The 20,747-nt window shown below is 52.2% G+C and overlaps 1 protein-coding gene across 1 annotated transcript in view; it reads left to right on the forward strand.

Annotated features, from left to right (window-relative positions):
- Positions 1–20,382, forward strand: part of Vwa2 (von Willebrand factor A domain containing 2) — a 31,758-nt gene extending 11,376 nt beyond the window's left edge. Inside the window, 10 exon segments of the mRNA XM_051146969.1 lie at positions 1,611–1,720; positions 6,043–6,234; positions 9,489–9,622; positions 10,196–10,328; positions 11,956–12,011; positions 14,769–14,876; positions 15,733–16,305; positions 18,218–18,769; positions 19,041–19,166; positions 19,930–20,382. Coding sequence (XP_051002926.1) covers positions 1,611–1,720; positions 6,043–6,234; positions 9,489–9,622; positions 10,196–10,328; positions 11,956–12,011; positions 14,769–14,876; positions 15,733–16,305; positions 18,218–18,769; positions 19,041–19,166; positions 19,930–20,198 — 2,253 coding nt within the window. The 3' untranslated portion in view covers positions 20,199–20,382.
- The last annotated feature ends 365 nt before the right edge of the window (positions 20,383–20,747 follow it).

Genomic DNA, 20,747 nt, shown 5'->3' on the forward strand with positions numbered 1-20,747 from the left:
GAGCTGTAAGTTCTCTTCTGCTTTGTGTTTACCGGTGACTGTGTGAGAGTTTCCTCCACGTGCTCGGATTTATCAGACTCTGTAACTTCTAAAAGGTTAAAGGCTGGATTTTAGCTCCTGGCAAACAAGTGAGTTCTCCCAAGGGTTCTCCTAGGCTGCTCCTAGTGAAGATGCCCTTAAAGCTTGAATCTATCGGCAGTGTCTCCTTGCGTTCGTGGTAGCACCTTTCCAGCTGTCCCAGTCATGTGCTGAGCAGACAGACAGTCCTTGCTCCACTAGCTTGAGGCGTCTCATGACTTTATATGTTCCATGAAGCTGCAGCAAAGTTCTTCTGCTCGGCCTCTCAAGTGGCTCCACAACTCTCACTCTGGCGGGCAAACATCAAGTGCCTGTCTCCTCACACGGCCACCCAAGACTTAATGTCTTTCTGCTTTTAGCTACCAACAGCTTCCTGCCTGTGGGAGGCCAGCTGGGTGGCCAAGGGCACCAGTTTGTTGACTTCCAAGCGCTGGGCCTGCGAAGGGATCGCACTGGGCACTCAAGGCCTGTCTGCCCGTTTGAAGTCCATCAGAGTTGACCTTAGTTTGGGGAATAGCTCCTGAGCATGTGGTACCTCTGGGGTTCAGAGAGCTGAAGACTGGGAGCTGGTTGGGGACATTGCTCCAGATGCTCAACCTCAATCTAGATGCCCAGTGTTCAAGCTCCCGTCTTGCGAGGCATGTGTTGGGTTTTCTCCTGTGGTCTCCTTAGTTAGGAAGCACACTCTATCAGTTCTTCATTTATTGTCTCACACACACACACACACACACACTCACACACACACACGGAACAGAGAACCTCAGCTCCATCTTGGGAGCTGTGCTTGTCTCCATCTTGGGTGGTGATAGTTTCCAGGTCTAACTCTCTGCTCTAGAGTCTTGGTCTTTACCCAGCCTGGCAGGAGTGGGTCATCAGCGAGGCACGGGGGTTTGGTGGCTGTGGTTAGGTTTGGCAGTAGACTCTGTGGCACATTCAGCCGAATTTGAAATCATTATGCTGCCAGTCTGTATCCACTCCTGAGGAGGTGAGTGGTATGATGGTGCTTTGGAGAAGTCCAGATGTCTGAAGGCCAATGGCCCAGGATTCCTTTCCTTGCTGGTCCCGGCAAGTAAGCCTTGCACAGTGTCGTCTGTAGACCTTAGTGTTGTCTTCAGTCATGCGGGCAGTAACCAGATGGTTTTTCACACAGCAGTGCCTGAGGCAGGAAGCCCTTGGCAGAGCCTTGCCTAAAGCTACTGGCAGCTCAGCCCGGATAACCGCCAATGGGCAGCTGCCTTCAGGGGCAAGTACGCTGAGGTGATTAACTGCCACAGCAGCGCATGCTTGACTGGCCCTTCCACATTCTCTAGCTGCTCTGCAGGGCCGTGTTTCCAGGGAGGCTGGCCAGAGAGAGCGCACACAGGGAGGCTGGCCAGAGAGAGTGCACACAGGGAGGCTGGCCAGAGAGAGCGCACACAGGGAGGCTGGCCAGAGAGAGCGCACACAGGGTTTGTTGAGTAGTCAGCGGACAGACACCAGTCTATCTTCTTTGGAATGTTTGCGATTTGACTGAAATCTGTCTCCTCCCGCAGGTCAGGGTGGGAGCCTTGCAGTTTGGCTCCACTCCTCATCTGGAATTCCCCTTGGACTCCTTTTCAAGCCGGCAGGAAGTGAAGGCAAACATCAGGAGGATAGTTTTCAAGTATGTATAATGAGGTAGCACCGTGCTGACTCTGAAGCTAGCTGCTGTCCATCCGTCCTTACTTTTTATCTTTTTTTGAAACAGGGTCTCACTCTGGCTGGCCCAGAACTCCCCTTCCTCCCGCCGCCCCCAGTTAATTCACAGAGATCTGTTGCCTCTGCCTCCCTGAGTGCTCGGATTACAGGCGTGCGCTACCACACGTAGGCTAGCTGCATGCGAAAGTGCTGCCTTGACAGGTTTGCTCCTACTCGCCTCAGGCTCCAGCTGTGTGCGGTGGGCGTGGGCGAGTCCCAAGGCTGCCTCTAATGATCACATGACGGCATCCCGCCAGGGACTTAATAACTCTGGTTTAAAACTTTGCTATGATAGTATTTAGCCGTCAGGTACCTGGAAGGGAAGGTGAATGAAGGTCCCCAAGCCGGCGAGGTTATCGGAACCATATGAGGGGCCAGCCTCAGCCGTCTGCGGAGGCCTCTCGGGTTGGGAGGTTCAGCACACTTCTCCAAGTCTCACTTGCTCACAGTTTGAAAAGAGTAAGTTCCCTCTGTCACTGAGAATGCTGTGAGGCCAGATCTCTGTGAATGCGCCCATCTGCACACACAGCGCATCAGTGTATGTACGTGACAGAGCTGCGACTTAGATTATAAGTCAGCTCACCTGCAATGCTGCTTATACATATGGATACAGACATAGTTTGTGTTATGTATGTATGTGTGTATGCATAATTTGTATGTGACTGTGCTCTCTGTACATATATATGCACGTATACTTAGGCACACACATATCATATAGATGGTTTCCACAAGCCCTCATAGAAGGACGGGCTCTGGGTCTGCCCTGGTCTCTACGGCCCCTATCCTAGAGTCCCATGATGTCCCAACCATTAATAACCATCAATTTCAGTTGCAAAGGTCCTGAGCCCGGAGGTCCCTTTTCCAGTCAAATGCTTCTGTCAGCTCACCTGTGTTGTCTAGCACCCAAGGCCTCACACAGGGCATAGCAGAATTTTGGTGGGCTCTGCCGCCCTCGGTATTATGATGGGTAAAGGCGATGCGGTGGCAGTGGGGTGGCACCGTGGTAGGCCATGCCAAGGTGTACTCCCCCGCCCCCGAGGAATTACATACTACACAACAGATCTGGGATATGACTTGGGGGCAACAGCATCTCTGAGGACCCTAAGAATTGGGATGCTGAGCTGGCTGTCTCACTGCTGCCCAGGATCTATGGGAACATCTGTGGCACTAGGAAAGTGCAGGCCTAGTTGCAGCGGTCTTTGAGGTTAGACTGGTGGGTAACTGCTTTGGAGCTGTCCTGGATGCAGATCTTGAGGGAACATCTGGATTTGGCAAGATACTAGAACTGTGTAGGTTAGGGAGAAAATTCTTTCTTATGTGTACATTAGAAACTTTTAGGCCCATGGTCTTGGTATTTGGGGGAGGCGAGTCCCAAAGCCAGGGAAGGAGGGAGGCAACAGGTGGGAAACTTAGGCTTTTGATTGACAGGAGTTCATTTGACCCATGAGAGACGGATCCGAGTGGGTTTTTCAAGGCTTACAAAAGTTTGCAAAAGGAGGCAAACGTCAGACATGTTAGCACCACCTTTGTTTGTGATCTGCACAGAAATCCACACCTCAGAAGATGGCAGTCAACATACATTTTTGCGTCATAGCATAGCAGAGGCCTGGGAAATAATCTTGGGTTAAAGCTAAGCTTAGGGAAGACAGAGCCTCCCATGAAGAAGAAGGGCAAAAGCTCACTTGATCTTGATTTTCAATGTGACTATAGACTGAGATAGGGGGGCTTTCCCCTCTCCATAAGACTGGGTGTGTAAGACTGGGTGTGTAAGACTGGGTGTGTAAGACTGGGTGTGTATGGTTTTAGCACAATGAGAAGCACTTTTAAGTCTATATTTAAAAGATAAACCAAAGGAAATTTAAAAATTTGAGCTTAGAACTATGATAGTGGATTGTACAATGGAAGGTTTTACCAGAGGTAGACGAATAAACCAAAACTTCACTGATTAATGTCAAAGCTCAGAACAGTCTTACTGCAACAGTAGCGCAGTGAGGGGAAGAGCACTGAAGCATTTTTCATCCCTTCTGTATACCTTAAATCACTTTCTTAGAGCCTAAAGTGCTTTCTTAGGTCTTCATAACTTAGGGTTCTGTGTCCTCGGGCCTCACATAAACTTCACTTCTTTCTTTCTATCCACATATTTACCATGAAACACAGGTGAGATTGCTAGGATCAGTCACTGTAAAGCAAATTTCTTTAGATAAAGAAATAGTAAGAAGCTATAACTGAGACCTTTTATCTTTTAACATGAAGCCTGTGAGCAAGGCAAGCCTGTTTGCCTCTTTAATAATTAGAGACCAAGTGCCTAATAGTTGTTACTAGCTAAGGAATTGACTAATGAACTAACATGGTGGGTTACCTTGGGGTGAGGGGCTTGTTGTCTGTTTTCCGAGTCTGGTAACAAGGTAGGCTGTGTCTAGACCAAGTAGCTCTAGAACAGTGAGGCTTACGGCCTGACTTTTTACACACGAAGAGGGCTGAGAAGGCATCTGAAGCCTTGGCTTCTGTGGTTAAACTGACAAATCTCTCACTAGCCCAGTCTTCAACTCCATCAGAGACCTAAGAAGGATTAGTTTTACCTGAGTAAGCAGGAAGTGCCCACCAAACAGCTTCCAAGTCTGTAAAAGTGACAGAGGCATCCTGGCTCCCTGGACAGTCACCTGCAGTTCCTCTTTGTTGGTGAGGGGATCCATCTTTGGCCACCAGTCCCAGATCTGACAAGCTTTTTTTTTTTTTTTTTTTTTGTGAAGCCCAGCAGTCAACTTCTCAGGCAAAGGCAGTCTACAGCCCAGTGGCAGCTTTGCCACACTCAAAGCAAGTTTCAGGTGTAGTTTCTTCTGTGCCCATCAGCTTCTTTGGATGAGATTAGGGGTGCTGTCAGGAGCCGGCATGTCTTCTCACGAAAACTTTTTATTAAACACTTTAAATGTCATATTCTGCAGATCTCTGGAGTGTTCGAGGGCCACATGTCTATCTAAAGTAGATCTAAATAAATAATAGTCTTTGCTCCTTTCCAGTTACTTTCTGCTTAACTTTGGAAACATGTATAGGAGTCCTCGCTAAGGATTAATGGTTAAAAAGATTACTTTTAAACTGACGGTGTTGCTGAGTTAGTTTGTGTTGGTGTTTATTAGTGTAATGGACCTTCACAGAGAGAATGGTCCACCGAGAGCCTGTGGAAGGTGACAGCAGTAAAAGTGAAGAACATTCTGGGTCCTGTACATAAATGCTCCCCAGACCTAACGCACACAATCTTTTTCCATCTCTCCACTAAATACAGAAGACTTGGCAGACTCAAGGCCTTCGGTAAAATGAGCCTGGCTTTTCACGTAGCCACAGCGAAGAGGGGCAGCTGGGAGAGATGCCTGAGCAGGGACACACACACACACACAGACACACACACACACACACACACACACACACACACACAGAATGAGCGAGCAAAGCAAGTAAGAGAATAGTCAGGCTGCATCCATGTTTCTGGTTGGTTGGATTTTTGGACATTAGAAGAGCACAGCAGACTCCTTTCTTTTTTTCTTTTTCTTTTTTATTTATTTATTTATTTATTTGGTTTTTCAAGACAGGGTTTTTCTGTGTAGCCTTGGCTATCCTGAACTCACATTGTAGACCAGGCTGGCCTCAAACTCACAGGGATCCACCTGCCTCTGCCTCCCGAGTGCTGGGATTAAAGGCGTGCGCCACCGCTGCCTGGCACAGCAGACTCCTTTCAGAGGATTTAAACAGACATTGTCTACAGATACAGTGTATTTATCTGTATATGCATATTGCGTGTGTGCATGTGTGTGTGTGCATCTGTGTGTGTCTGTGTGTCTGTCTGTCTGTGTGCGTATGTGATTGCATGTGTGTGTGTGTGTGTGTGTGTGTGTACACACCCCTCCATCCATCAACATCACAGGGCGATGAGTGATGCTTCAGCCATGTTATCTATGTGGTTCGCCACTGTAGTGATTCCACCCACTTGACAGTTGCTCATGTTGGAGATACTGTCATCAGCTGAAAGGTTTGGCCTCCATAAGCCGACAAGTCACTAACTTCAGGTCCATTGTAACGAGTTAACTGTTTCAGCCAGCTGTCCTAGTGAGGCCCCTGTTTTTTGTTTGTATGATGGAAATGTACCTTTGAGCCTTTGCTAGGAGTCACTGCTGTCACCTGCTGACAGGAACTCATTTGTCTCTGGGCTCCTTCCCAGTTCACCCCACTGACTCCTTCCTTCTCCCCTGTCTGCAGAGGTGGGCGCACAGACACAGGGCTTGCTCTGAAATGCCTGCACACAGGCTTCCCTGGAGGCAGAAATGGCTCCGTGCCCCAGCTCCTTATCATCGTCACAGACGGCAAATCCCAGGGGCCCGTGGCAGCCCCGGCTAAGCAGCTGAGAGAAAGAGGCGTCATCGTGTTTGCTGTAGGGGTCCGGTTTCCCAGGTCAGTAAGTGCCTCAGTCATCCTGTGTCACCCCCAAACAGTGGGGCCAACATGAAAGAGCATGCCAGAGCCTTCACAGCCACAGCAAGGTCAGGAGTCAGCAAGGTCAAGGGTCAGGGAGAAGCGACTGGTGTTTGTGTCTCCTCTTGCTTTGCTGTTCTAGCTCGAGTGCACAGCACACCTCAACCTTCAGAAGCACGGAGTTTCCTGCTACCCTCAGCTTAAGCATCAGAAGTCAGCTCAAACCCATTTGACAGAAATAGGAGCCAATGGAGTCATGTTTCCCCTGTGGGTAGGGGCCACGGGCTTCGTGCGTGCCATTCAGCTCCACCCTGCCCTCTCTTGTCTGTCCTCTCAGCCTGGCTCTCTGGGAAAGCAAGAGCTGGGGCCATGGACGGTGTGCCAGCCCACGGCTTCCTGTCTCTGTGATAGGAGGGGGAGGGGAGCCTCTCCTGCTTCTGCTAGTCCAGTTCTCATCCACTAGAGTCAGTGTACACAGCATGCTGATGGGCAGAGTCTATGCAAGGCCCACCCCCACTTCTCCAGCCACCCTCAGCCAGGTGTTGGGCAAGTCTGCCGTCCTGGGAGAGAGGGCCATGTGCCCCAACCACTCTCAACCTTAGCAATGGACATGGCGCCTAGTCCGTGGGTCACTAATTGTATTAGGTGAGACGACTCTGGACCAGGCTTACAGTTAGACATTTCTTCATCTTATTCTTTTCTATTAGGTTTCCTCCTCATGCTGACACTAGTCTAGTCTTAGAACAGAGACTTTCGAGATACCCATATCCCGGGAAAGACTGGGTAGCAAGTGAATGAATGGGCATTTAAGAATGTCATTTCAGGGAGGACAGACTCGAAGGAGAAGGCAAGGGGTGTGGACTAGGGGAGCAGGGAGAGCAGGAAGGCTGCCAAGGCCACTCCTAGGGTTCTTTTGTCTTTTTAAGAACAGAGAGGCAGTCAGTGGTACAAGGACCTCGAGGCAGTAAGGAGCTTGCTGTGGGTAGGAGCTGGGACCAAGCCAGTTAACTGTTAATCCCAAGAAACAGGGTAGATGGTGCAAGCAGGAAAAGGCCATGAAGCCTGCGCTGTGGGTGCTGGGGAGGGGGCTCGGGGGATAAGAGCGCTTGCTGTGCAAGTGTGAGGGCCTGAGTTTGGACTCCCAGAAGTGACTACATGGACCTGTAACCCCAGAGCTCTAGAGAAAGGGACAGAAGAATCTGTAGGAGTTACTAGTCATCAGCCTAACAGCAGCCCAGCAAGCTCAACGAGCTGCTGTCTGAGAGAGCGATGTGGAGGGATAGGGCCGACAACTAACGTCTTCCTTTGGCCTCAGGACACACACACACACACACACACACACACACACACACACACACACACACACACACACAGATGTATGCATGCATACACATACATGCGCACATGCACAGACATACACACATACATACACACATATGCACACATACATACACACATATGCACACATACATACACACATATGCACACACACATACACCACACACAAATACACATACCCGTATATAGATACACACCACACACACGTACCACACACACTTAATGTCTATGCGTACACACACGCACACGCACATGCACACACACATATACCATACACACATACAGACACCATACACTGCATACATACCACACACAAATTCTATTTTAAAACTCTGCTGTGCTGCTGAAGACTCTGCAGTTTATGGTGAGTGGAATGGCATTTTCAGACGGTCACACTGTGGGGCACTAGGGAGGAGGGCTTAGAGCAGCTCAGACCAGAGATAGTTGTCCTCAAAGCACTCCCTGCTGGGGCACGCTGGGGCACGTGGCGCATGGCTGGACCTGACGCGCGTTGTGAAGGTAGCGCACCCACCGCAGTGGCTGCTGCCTCACAGGTGGGTCAGGGTGGAGCATGGAGGAGTCTGGCCTGAGCCCTTAGGGTGAATGGTGGTGCCATTTCCTAATGTGGCAGCCATGAAGTCAAGGGACATGAGAACTCATGCTGCGCCCATCTCCCGCCTCTCCTGCTGACTGAGCCTCTCTGCCGAGGCGTCTCCACTCCAGCCAGTGCCTGGGCTCCTCCGGCAGCTTTGAGAAAGCCTGCTGTTGGCCAGAACAGTGGAGCGGGGTGGGCAGCCCCTTCTGTGTGCCAAGGGAAAACTGGGTTTTGGGTGAAAAGTTTAGCCCACACGGACTCAAGTAAGATGGAGAGTTTGACCCCAGCGAAGCTCAGAGCTCCAGGACGCCCCTCTTGTTCTGTCTGGCTGAGTTTCACAGTGGTTTCTTCTCTTCACATGACAGGCCGTCTCATCTCCATTCGATTTTTAAAATATTTATTTCTTTGTATCAGGGGCTGGGCACACACGCATGCTGTGGGACACTCGTGGAGGCCAGAGGACAACTTTGCGGACATCTATTTGCCCTTTCCACCATGTGGGTCTCAGGGATGAAACTCAGGTCATCGGGCTTGCACAAGCCCTGCTCACTGAGTCTCCCACTGGCTCCCAAAACAAACAAAAAGGAAATTATCATCTGTTTGTCATGTCCACATGCCATTTTGTCCTGGGCGATGCTCTCTGGGCACTGAAGGATTCAGGCTACTTCCTGTCCACAGCTGCACATGGCTGGCCTTGGGCTCTCGTGTCCCATGTCACTTCCTGTCCACATCTGCACATGGCTGGCCTTGGGGCCCTCGTGTCCCATGTCACTGGCTGTCCACAGCCACACATGGCTGGCCTTGGGCCTCTCGTGTTCCATGTCCCTAGCTGTCCTTGTTTGCTTTTCTCTTATTTTAGACAACTTTCTCTCGTTTGCTTTCTCATTGTTTTTTAACAATTAATATATAACTTAAAAAAAAAAAAAAACAAGTAGAACGGAATAGGTGACAGAAGAAAATGCATTAGAAACCTTTGTGTGTCTTAAATTTGTGCCTGCAGCTATGTAAAGGATCTCTGTAGGAAAAGAGCTGTCTTCAGCTTATCAGCTGGGACTTTTAGAAAAGTCAGTTGAGCCCCTTAAACACTGTGTCTTGACTATGAGCCGGCAGGTCTAAGGATCAGGCATTTTAGCAGAAGGCTGGCCTGTAGCTAGGCTTCCTTGAAAACCTCCTGAGTTTGCTAGTCAGTCTCACCTGCACAGAAGTAACCTCTGAGTCGGTGGGGGTGGTGCTGTGGTCCAGGAGTTAGGCAGGCGGGAAGACAGAGGGCATGGTACCAGCCGTTGTGATTTCTCCCCAGATGGGATGAGCTGCTCACACTGGCCAGTGAGCCGAAGGAGCAACACATGCTGCTGGCCGAGCATGTGGAGGATGCCACCAACGGCCTCCTCAGCACCCTGAGTGGCTCCTTGCTCTGCACCGCTGCTGACCCAGGTGGGACCAGCCTGACCCTGGTGACCCAGGGCATGGGCTGAACGGGGTTCCCGAGGCAAGAGCCTCTCAGGGAGGGCGCGAAGACACAGGCAGCCCCAGCCCTAGGCACTCTGTTCTGGTTCCCCAAGGCTGGCCTTGTGGGCTTCCCAGCTGGGGTTCTGAACCTGTTTCTATAGGGTGAGAGGGGCCTGGGGTTTGGGGTCAGATTTGATGGGGGCCCTCTCCCCTGCAAGGGTGAAAGAACCAAGTACACACCCCTCCTTGGCTGTATGGAGGAACTCAGGGAGGCTTTGGGATTGGGACTCCTGTCTGGGTCCACCTCAGAGCTAGAGTGACACTCAGATAAAGTACCTGTGTGTGTGTGTGTGTGAGCTCTGTGCTGAGCCTGGGGTAGAGGAAATTCAGACACTGCCTCAGGTGAGTGCTCTGCCATGAGAGAGGCCGCAAGTTCCACAGCTAGGGGTCAAGTAGGGCCCGCAGCAGGCACTCTGGGGAATGAGAGCAGAGACAAGCAGCACCCTTGCCTTATGATGGGGTGTGTGTATGTGTGTGTGTGTGTGTCTTTTGACACAGATTGCAGGGTGGAAGGTTACCCCTGTGAGCGCAAGACGCTGCAGACCATCAGGGAACTCGCCGGCAATGCCTTGTGCTGGAGGGGATCGAAGCAGGCGGATACTGTGCTCGCTCTGCGCTGTCCTTTCTACAGGTTTGTCCACACGGTCTGGGGACAGAGACATGGGGCAGGGTCCATCCCCATAATTCTGAGTGCTCTAAAGCTGTGGGCGACCAGCACTCTGGGTCCTGGTGCTAGACACTCCTGGACAGCTGACCAATAGGAGCTGTGGGGAAGCAGGCAGAGGGGCTCTGCCAGTCTCCTGAACTCTTGCCTGGCCTGCATTGGTGGCCGGGGCTGGGCTGGGTTGCATTGGGAATAGATGCCAGGGTGAGCCTGGGGGGCAGGGGTAGGAACAACCCACATGCAAGTCTCTATGACCTGTCAAAGCCTGGAGGATGAGTCGCCTCTCCTCGCCAGCTTCAGTGCTTTCTAAGCAGAGATTTGGATCTTTATGAGGCCAACAAGAGCAGACTGGGTGTGGGGAGAGGAGCAGGCTGCCTGGTGGGCTCCCTGAGTTCTCCACTGACATGATTGCTAGTTTCTATCTAGTTTACCCCAGGGAAGTGCTATCCCAGAAGCCAGCCCCACAGACCCGGCTCTGGGCAGGTAGGAGTCCTGTTCAGAGAGATCGGGGGCCCAGGCCCTGAGCCTCCTCAGGCAAGGCCATGTCAGAGGCTGTTGCCTGCACAGAGGAGCTTTCTACCCAGCAGCAGGGAACACGTTCTGCCATTGCAGAGCACTCAGGAGCATTGAGGCATGGCTCTGGAGTGAGGCCACCATGCTGCTTTGGCTATGTTGGAGGAAGACCCCTGGCACATGGCTGTCCCAAGATGGTGGCTTTTGTGTTACCACCGAATACTAGTGCTCAAGAGGACTCGAGAAAACATCAAGTATGGTGGTTTTCAAATCCTCTCTGAGTTTTGGGGCCTTGTGAGGACTGTGGTCTAGACCAGCTAGAAGCAGCAGAGTGAAGGGGTGGGCTGGGATGCCAGAGACAGCCTGGCACCATGGTTGTTCGGGCCCTTTCCCTCATCCTCGGAGCTCCACAGAACACAGTTGAGAACTGCAGCATGTCGTGACACAGAAGAGGGAGTGAAGACCAGGGAAGGGAGTGTTACGCAGAATCACATGGCAGAGTCCAGAATTCCCAGAATCCCTGCTCTTTCCGTGCAACGATGATGGCAATGAGAAATCTGTTCCCAGTTGGGAATGCTGTACACATTCATTTCTAACATTTTTTTATTAATTCATTCATATTATATCTCAATAGTTATCCCATCCCTTGTATCCTCCCATTCCTTCCTCCCTCCCATTTTCCCCTTATTCCCCTCCCCTATGACTGTGACTGAGGGGGACCTCCTCCTCCTGTATATGCTTACATTTTTTGAGACAGGGCTTCTCTGTATAGTCTTGGCTGTCCCAGGACTCACCCTGTAGACCAGGCTGGCCTCAAACTCAGAGATCCACCTGCCTCTACCTCCTGTGTGCTGGGATTAAAGACATACGCCGCCACATCCGGCTACATTTCTAACTTTTAATGTGACACCTAGTTAATAATATGGATTTTGAAGAGGGAAGGAAGGGCTCTGGTTAATTTGAAACATTCCCTACTTTATGGACAAATGAATGTCAGGCTGGCCTCAGGAAGGAAATGGCTGTTATTGCTGTGACCTCTTTGGCCTTTGCTCATTCTCCCGCTGTTTTCTTTGAATTGTAGCTGGAAGAGAGTGTTCCAGAAACACCCCGCCACCTGCTACCGGACCATCTGCCCAGGTATGAGTTGCCTCTTGGACCCACCGACATGGGCATGGGATGAGTTGCAGGGCAGGGGGGATGGGCGTCCGGCCCCTGCTCTGTGTCCTCCTCCTCCTCCTCTGCTTGGTGGCACATTTCACTGAGGATGGAGTTATCTGCCTCAGCCAGTGTGGTTCCTTTCTCCAGGAGGCTGGGCTGAGAACCTGGTCACAGAGTTTTCTTCAGCCTTCTGGAGGCTAGCTGAAGAAGGCTCTGTCCTGAGAACCAGTCACAAAGAAGGCCTCCTGGGCAGGGAGGGAGCACAGGGCAGCCATGCTCAGCCACTCAGCCACGGCTGAGGCAGTGGGAATCTGTGCCCCTTCCAGCAGGGGAGGGAGGCTCTGACTTGTAAAAGGCCAGGTAACTGACCGCACTTGGTTAAAATAAAGACAGGCAAGAGTCGAAATGCTAGATTTTAATTCAGTAAAGCTTAATGATAAAAGAAAAACGAGGACAGGGAGCTATAGAGGGTGGAATGGGAGCATGCTCCAAACCTCCAACCTCTGGGTTTTTAAACCAAGGGTACCTGAATAGCAGGAGATACTCCCTGTGTCTCCAGGGCACCTTTGGTATGTTTTTCTTCAGAGAGCCAGCTTTTGGTTAGGGTCTGCAAGGAACTAGCCTTTTAACACATTTGGGTCTGGTGGGTTGTTATCAGCAGGGGTGTCTGCTCACCTATGTCTGAGCACTAAGCTTACCGGGAGGGAGCACCTCCTCCACCTGCAGACAAGGGCTCACAAGCCAGTGTGCTTTTCATCAGTGAGAAACACCCAACTCCATAAATGGCCCAACATCTGGCGTTAAATGTGGGAAGGTACCTGAGTGTCTCCCACCCCTGACTGAGGCCTCCAGCATCCCTCTCCCACTCTGCACAGTGGATCCTACTGAGAACCCAGCAGGCATTGCTAATGGAAGTGCTTTATCACTATAGAGTCCCGAGCAGGAGGAATTACACCATTAGGCATTCTCCAGAGTCCCCAGTGTGCCCTCACTGCTCCTCACCCAGAGGTCCCCTACTGTCCTGCAAGCAAAACTTACCCCTACTCCCCCCCCCCCTCTCTCTCTCTCTCTCTCTCGTTTTGCTACCCCCAGTGGGGTAAGGAGCACAGACAGCAGTTCCCAGGCAGGGACTGAGGGTTCCCAGCCTGGGTCAGGCAAGCCCCTTGGTACATCCTTCCAAAGCGTTGAAGCCCCTACATTAACACTGGTCTCTGATATGAGAGAGAAACTGACCCTGGGGCCATGTTGTTCACAAGATGTGGACCTGGAGGGATCGGAGCTTTCGTCCTGCTCTGCCCTGACCAGTCATGTGACCTTCAGTGCAAGACTGTTCCTCATGGAGCTACAGCTTCCTGTCCGTGAATGGCGTTTCCATTCTCAGGGTGGCTAGGAGGATAAAGTGGGACCTTGCTTTGTGGTTAACACAGGCCTGGTCTCCATGGCACATGTTTGGTTAAAGGTCTCTGCGGCTGTAGATCCTGAGCCCTGGGGAGTTCCCATGATGCCCAAGCTGCTGGGGCATCAGGCCAAGCGCTCAGAGTCTGCCTCCTCAGTCTCTGCCATTGACCAGGCTTGCCTCTACCCACAGGGACATAACCAGTAAATAATGACAACTGCCAGCTCCAATGGTGCCCACTCCCTAAGCTTGCTGTCCCTAAGCTTGCACTAAGGGATGAAGATTCCTTTTGTTCTCCGTGACTTCTGGACGATGGTCATGGGGGTTTAAACCTCATTGTGATGACTGATGTGGAGCAAGGAACTCGGGGACTTGGTGGCCACAGAGTATCAGTGGTCAGACACTTTAGGACGGCTTGGCTTTGACCTACGCTGGGCTTCTCTGTGCTTGACACTGGCCGAGGGGAGGCACCGCTCACCGTCTGCACTGTGTATTCAAAATCAGATTTCCTCCCACAGTCTCCCCAGAGTGTTTGCTTCACACCAGGACACCCCACGGCCTTGTTTATTTGGTGTCCACTAATAACACTGGGAGAAGTATGAGGGCAGTGATGCTTGGGGAGGGGCGTTAAGATGCCCACACAGTGCTCGCTTCGGCAGCACATATACTAAAATTGGAACGATACAGAGAAGATGAGACTTGATAGCCTATGAGCATATAGTGGGGCAGGAGGTCCTCCTCGGTCACTGACCTAGGGGAGGGGAATAGGGTGAAAGCAGGAGAGAGGAACAGGTGGATACAAGTGATGGTATAACGATTGAGATATAATCTGAATAAATTAATAATAATTAAAAAAAAGATGCCCACACAAGTAGAGGTGGCTACATTCGTCACTGGACTGCCTGGCTGCAGTGTGTAAAATCTCATCTCTCTGCCACGAGGCAGAGGCCATAGGCAACCGTAGGTGTTCTTAAGCCCACAGCCATTGCAGCCACCATGACACTATTGAGATCACCACCCTTAGTAAACACGAGTGACTTGTCATGGCAGCCCTGGGCCCCCTTGGGCCTTTTCACCAGCCTTGGATAATGATGGCCAGTATCCTGCTGTCACAGCGGGGGGTGGGGGGCGCAGACCCATTGACCTAGCGGTGACTACACCTTACCAAGGTCTTCCTGCTGCACCTGGTTCCTCTTCTAGGCATCAGCTTCTTCCATAGCTGTGGGCCCGTGGCTGCTCTATGACCAGGCGGTGTGGGCAGAAAGCAGGGACCACCCTTTGGTCAATACTCTCCACTCTGTGCCTCTAGCCTTGGCTTTCAATGGATATCTCTCTGGTAGGGCCCTGTGACTCCCAGCCCTGCCAAAATGGAGGCACGTGCATTCCAGAAGGTGTGGATAAATACCACTGTCTCTGCCCGCTGGCGTTCGGAGGAGAAATCAACTGTGGTGCGTATACCTGGGATTCCCAAGGGTTACTACCTGGGAGCAGGTGGGTCCTGCTTCACCCTCCTTGTTGCCCCCTGCTAGCTGCTGATAGAGAGCATCCTGTAAATTTCCAACCCACTTTCTTTCCCCAAAGCCCACTGCTATGTCATGTAGTGCAGCCTCGTGCACTCCGGCATTAATCTAAATGGTGGTGATCCAACAGAGCTCTCAATTAGCCTCCGCCTAATGTCTGAGCCTGTCCGTGGTGCCTTGTATCGTGTCGTGTCTTCTACAAATGAGAGGCAAGGAGCCTTAGCATCTTTTGGGTTTAAAACCACACAGTGAAGATTCTACAGCTCTTAGCTTGTGGGGGAGGGGCATGGATAAGATTGTGTGAAGTGCTGAGCCTGGTGCCCGAACTCCTGTTAAGTGACTTTTACGAGTGTGCTATTGCCGGCTTTGGCAATCCACGTAGAAAAAGCAAATCTTGTACTTCATACCTACACAAAACCAGCCCCGGGTTACAGCTGTGCGTGTACAAAGCATTACAGGGAAGCTTCTAAAGAAATGTAGGAGCGCGTTTGCATGGTTTTAAAAGCTGTCAGAGGTACCTCATGACTCACAGGGCACCAACCACAGTGGGGAATAAAGCTAGAGGACTGTGTTTGCTTTATAAAGAGCAGCTGGGCTGCCTCCCTCAGCAGAGGCAGGAAGCGGTCTACATTTGTCTCTGTGTGGCCAGCACTGACACTTACTCCCAGGGCGTCAGTCTCTGCTACAGCGTCTTTCTGGGAGGTTTCTTGTGCTTGAGGTGGTATGATGGGATCTCAAGTGGGGCGGCCCTAGGTGACAGTCTGTGTCGCTGTGATGCCAACAGCTCCGAAGCTGAGCCTGGAATGCAGGATCGATGTCCTCTTCCTGCTGGACAGTTCTGCAGGCACCACGCTGGAGGGCTTCTGGCAGGCCAAGGCCTTTGTGAAGCGCTTCGTGCAGGCTGTGCTGAGTGAGGACTCGCGGGCCCGTGTTGGGGTGGCCAGTTACGGCAGAGAGCTGATGGTGGCTGTGCCCGTCGGGGAATACCAGGATGTGCCAGATCTGGTCAGGAGCCTTGACGGCATTCCCTTCAGTGGTGGCCCAACCCTGACTGGCAGTGCCTTGCTGCAGGTGGCTGAGCATGGCTTTGGGAGTGCCAGCGGGGCAGGCCAGGACAGGCCACGCAGAGCCGTGGTTGTACTCACCGAGTCACACTCCCAGGACGAGGTGGCTGGGCCAGCAGCTCACGCAAGGGCTCGGGAGCTGCTCCTCCTGGCCATGGGCAGTGAGGTCCTGCAGGCGGAGCTGGAGGAGATCACAGGTAGCCTGAAGCACGTGATGGTCCACACAGACCCGCAGGACCTGTTTAGCCAAATCCCGGAGCTGCAGAGGAGGCTGTGCAGCCAGCCACGGCCAGGTAAGGCTGTGCAGCTTAACCTAGGGTGGCCCGTCAGCAGGCAGGCCCATCTTTCTTTCTTTCTTGGCACCACTAGTCAGTCTTTTCTCTAGTGCCTGTGCTAGGAACAGAACAGGTCACCCGGCTAGCAGGGCCTGAGTGTCGTGCTCTGAGGGGACTTCCTGGGAGGACTGGATAAGGCAAGGCATATGCACGCTCAGCATGTCCAAGCGCACTGCTGATTATGGGCATCATTACTAATTGTGCTTGAGCACAGCCGTTGGTCTTACGGAGTTCTGAATCCACCAAGCCTGCTCGTGAACAACAGTTTCCGGGCCTCCCCTGGTGGTAGCTTGTTAAAGAGAGATGCATTCTTGGGGCGTGCGTGTGTGTACACATGCACCCTCAAACACAACCAAAGGGAGCGTTCTATAAGGTGATACCTACCCTGTCTACCTATAGCTGTAACCCTTTCCTGTTCTATTCTGTTTCGCTACCCATGGGGCTGATTTTGTAAGTCACGGTCAGGGGGAGAAGGCAGGGCCCTGCAGGGGCTGGGCTAGCACCAGAGATGTCAGAGCTAGAACACATCCTAAAGAGAGCACTTCCGTTCTCCTCTGGGGAGGCGAGTGGAGGAAACTGCACATGGGACGTAGCATCCCAGGCTATGTCACTGTGCCCAGAAGTGAGAGCACCCCTTGCTGTAACCCCTTGCTGTTTTGCCCCGTTGCATCCTGTCCTTCTAGGCAGGCAAAATAACTTTGGTTTTTGTCTGTGCAGTTGCAGACACACAGAACAGATGTGCCAACTGCACAGGGTCCCTGTGCTCATCTCAGTCCCTTGTATTTGAATGGACCATTGTCACAGTTAATAGACCAAGACTGATAAATTATTATCACAGTCTAACTTTTTACCTGATGTCTTCTTCTTGTCCCCAAACAAATGCCAGCAGTGGCCCCCATAGGACAGTTAATGGCCTGTCTCCTCAGGGGTTACAGTAGGTCCTTTATTTTCCTTGTGTCCAGCGTGGTTTTTAAAAGCCAATAAATCAGGCTACCAGACCCTCCAACTCCATATTCAAACCTTCCAATGGCTCTGTCTCTGAAAGAAGCCCGGGCCCCTTCCTCCAGCTTCTGGGAACTTCCTGTCTGGCTATTGCAGTCTCGGCAGCTCCCACACACTGGAAGATGAGGGAAGGCACCTCCTTCCAGTCAGCTTCAGCCCTCTTCCTCCAGAGCGAGCAGGAGCGTATCCCTGAACCCCCTTCCCAGTCACATGGTGTCCCTGTGCTGCTCCGCTGGCCCTTCCCTGCTTTCCTCGCTGTGTGGCTGACTCTACCACATCCGTGCTCACTTCCCACCCAAGTGTCAGGGAGCGCCAGTCCACAGAGGGCAGCTACCAGCCTACTTAATACACACAGTGGGCAGCACTTGGCATACAGGGACTGGTGAGAGTACAGCTGCAAGTGCCCCCATCGGGGCCTCCAAAAGAATTCTGTATGTTGGAAACTTCAAAGCTCAGCAGGTGGCTTGACTTCACCACCTTGACACCTTGTGGCTTCTGTGTTGAGGTACAAGGTCACCGTTTCTCAGCCAGGAAGAAGAAGAAGAAGAAGATGAGGGATGGAGGGGGACAGCCAGCAGCTTCCACTTGCACGTTAGAATGTATAAGGTTTCAGACATGGGCACCGCATTCTGTTAGATGGAGACTACAGCACGGCCACCCCTGGTGGCTACAGAGGCTGGGAAAAGCCTTCAGAGCGGCTGCTTGCATTCACACTTACTCCAGGGGGAGGGTCAGCTGTGGTTGTAAGGAGACAGGCTACTAGATGGGCAATCTGCACACTGGCTGGCCTGGACCCTACCCAGGCCAGAGCAGCCAGTGCTGTACCAGCCAGGTCCAGAGAAGGGACCTATTCTGCTTGCTCCTCCAGGCTGCCAGGCACAGTCACTGGACTTGGTCTTCCTGCTGGACGCCTCCGCCTCAGTGGGAGCCGAGAACTTTGCTCAGATGCAGAGCTTCATCAGGAAGTGCACCCTCCGGTTTGATGTGAATCCTGACGTGACCCAGGTTGGCCTGGTGGTATATGGCGGCCAGGTGCAGACGGCCTTCGGGCTGGACACCCATCCCACCCGCACTGCCGTGCTGCGGGCCATGAGCCAGGCTCCCTACCTGGGAGGTGTGGGCTCTGCTGGCACAGCCTTGCTGCACATTGATGACAAGGTGATGACGGTCCAGAGGGGGGCCCGCCCCGGTGTCCCCAAGGCTGTGGTGATGCTCACAGGCGGAAGAGGGGTGGAAGATGCGGCTGCCCCTGCCCAAAAGCTAAGAAGCAATGGCATCTCGGTCTTGGTTATGAGCGTGGGGGCCGTCCTCCGGGAGGCAGTGCGAAGGCTGGCTGGTCCACGGGATTCCCTGATGCATGTGGCAGCCTACGCGGATCTACAGTACCACCAGGGCGCGCTCATCGAATGGCTGTGTAGAGGTGAGTGGGAGAAAGTCTGCGTCCTTTAGGGCTGTCCTGAGCCAGGAGCCTGAGCCTGCCCTCACACATGCCGCTCGTGATGTGTCAGTGTATGTGCTAAATCCTACACTCCCACAGAATTCCAGGTATACGTATACATTTAATGGTTGAGAATCCAATGTCACCAGTCACGTGCTAGGCTGCTGCTGTGGGACCACGGGAGATGCTGAGGTGTTACCTCAGCCCACAGTTTTTACGACTGAGCTGGGCTTGGGCATACTGTCCTTTGCAGAAGCCAAGCTGCCAGTCAACCTCTGCAAGCCCAGCCCGTGCATGAATGAAGGCACCTGTGTCCTGAAGAATGGCAGTTACCGCTGCGAGTGCCGAGGTGGCTGGGAAGGCCCCCACTGTGAGAACTGTGAGTGGATCCCTGCTGCTGGAGCAGGGGTGGGGTGGTCCCCAAGTCCTGCCAAGCTCTACAGACTCAGAAGAAGGTGGGCTGTGTCACTCCATCATTTATTCATTCCCCTATGAAACATTTGGGATGGGTCTTACATACCTCAGGCATTATTTTAGAGTAAGAGATACAGGCTGATGGATAAGACAGGAAGTCCATGTTAGTGCCCAGACAGACAGAGCTAACAGTGCAACAATATAGCACGTCAGTCCTATTACCGTGTATGTTAGGAGTCCAGTGCATTTAAAATAACCATGACAAGAGGGAAGTAGGCCTCATTAGGAGCACTAGGGATAGTGTCACAGGATGTGGGACCAGAGACGTGTAGGAGGGTAGACAGTGTGGCAGTTGGTGGCCATTTTTTCTTGAATATCTCCATTTGGTGAAATGCGAACAGCCTGTTGGCTGACAGTGAGGTATTAGAGCTTTGGGAGGAAAGTGGCTTTAAGGGGAGACCAGTAACAGACTGGGGGCATTGTCACCTGGGGCTCTTTTTCTTGGGCTTCGTTAGATCAGGCAGAAATCAAGACAACACAAGAGTTAAGGGCTTTCCAGCTCTTGGCTTCTAGTGGCCGAGGGGAAGCCATGAAGAGCTGTTGGACGGGAGTCCGTGATCTGACACCTTTCACTTGGGGGACTGAGTTATGGAGTAAAAAGGACACGAAGTAGCTAGTGGTTGAGGAAAAGACTCTGAAACACCCTCAGGATTCATTTTCTTTCCTAGATGTCTTGAGAGGAGATGCCCCCATGGCACGTAGCTTCCACCAAGAGCTCACAGGAAGACAACAGCCAACTCCCTCCCAGCAAGCTCCAGAACATCTCAGGATCTGAAAGGTACTGTCCTCAGCGCAGTGCATCTCCTGGGGGCCCGAAGCATCTGCTGCCAGCCATAAGCAGGGCCATCCTGCCAACAAACCTGTGCCTCAGGGGACACTGCTTGGGACAGAAGGGGCCACAAGTGTCTCTTGCTGTGGTGACGTTGGAAACTCCTAATGTGTCAGTATTTACCAGCCCTGTCCGTAACTGTACCTGGTTGAGGTAAACTGCCTGTCACTTTTCCTGAGGATAAGAGGCAGGCCAGGGAAATCTGATGGCCTGTGTGAGGGTCACTTGGCCCATAACAAATGCTACACAGATGTTGTGAGGTGGCACTGCCTTGAGAAAGGCATCTGTAAGAGCGTACCATGCAGAGATGGTGTAAGAGGTGGACTCTCCACTTCCCAAAAGGTAGCTTACACGATTTAGTTTGAAAAGGGATTATATGGTATCTTTGACAGTCTCTGATGACCAGATCTGTGTGTATGAGAGACCTGGGAAGGTCTCAGACAACAATTTGACCAGCTTGTGTATTGAGGAGGGACATATTGTGCAGCTACCCCAGGTCTCCAAGGGCCCCGTGTGATTGGTCTGGGAGCTGGGCAGATGACCTCAGGGGGTCTTCCTAGCAGAGCTTCCTCAGGAGCAGTTACTGGAGGTGCAATGGTCAGTCTCCTGTTAGTGGTGGCAATGGTGGGCGGCCTTCTCAAACCCAGCACGTGAAGG

This window comes from Acomys russatus, chromosome 5 (assembly GCF_903995435.1).
Source record: "Acomys russatus chromosome 5, mAcoRus1.1, whole genome shotgun sequence".
NCBI lineage: Eukaryota > Metazoa > Chordata > Mammalia > Rodentia > Muridae > Acomys > Acomys russatus.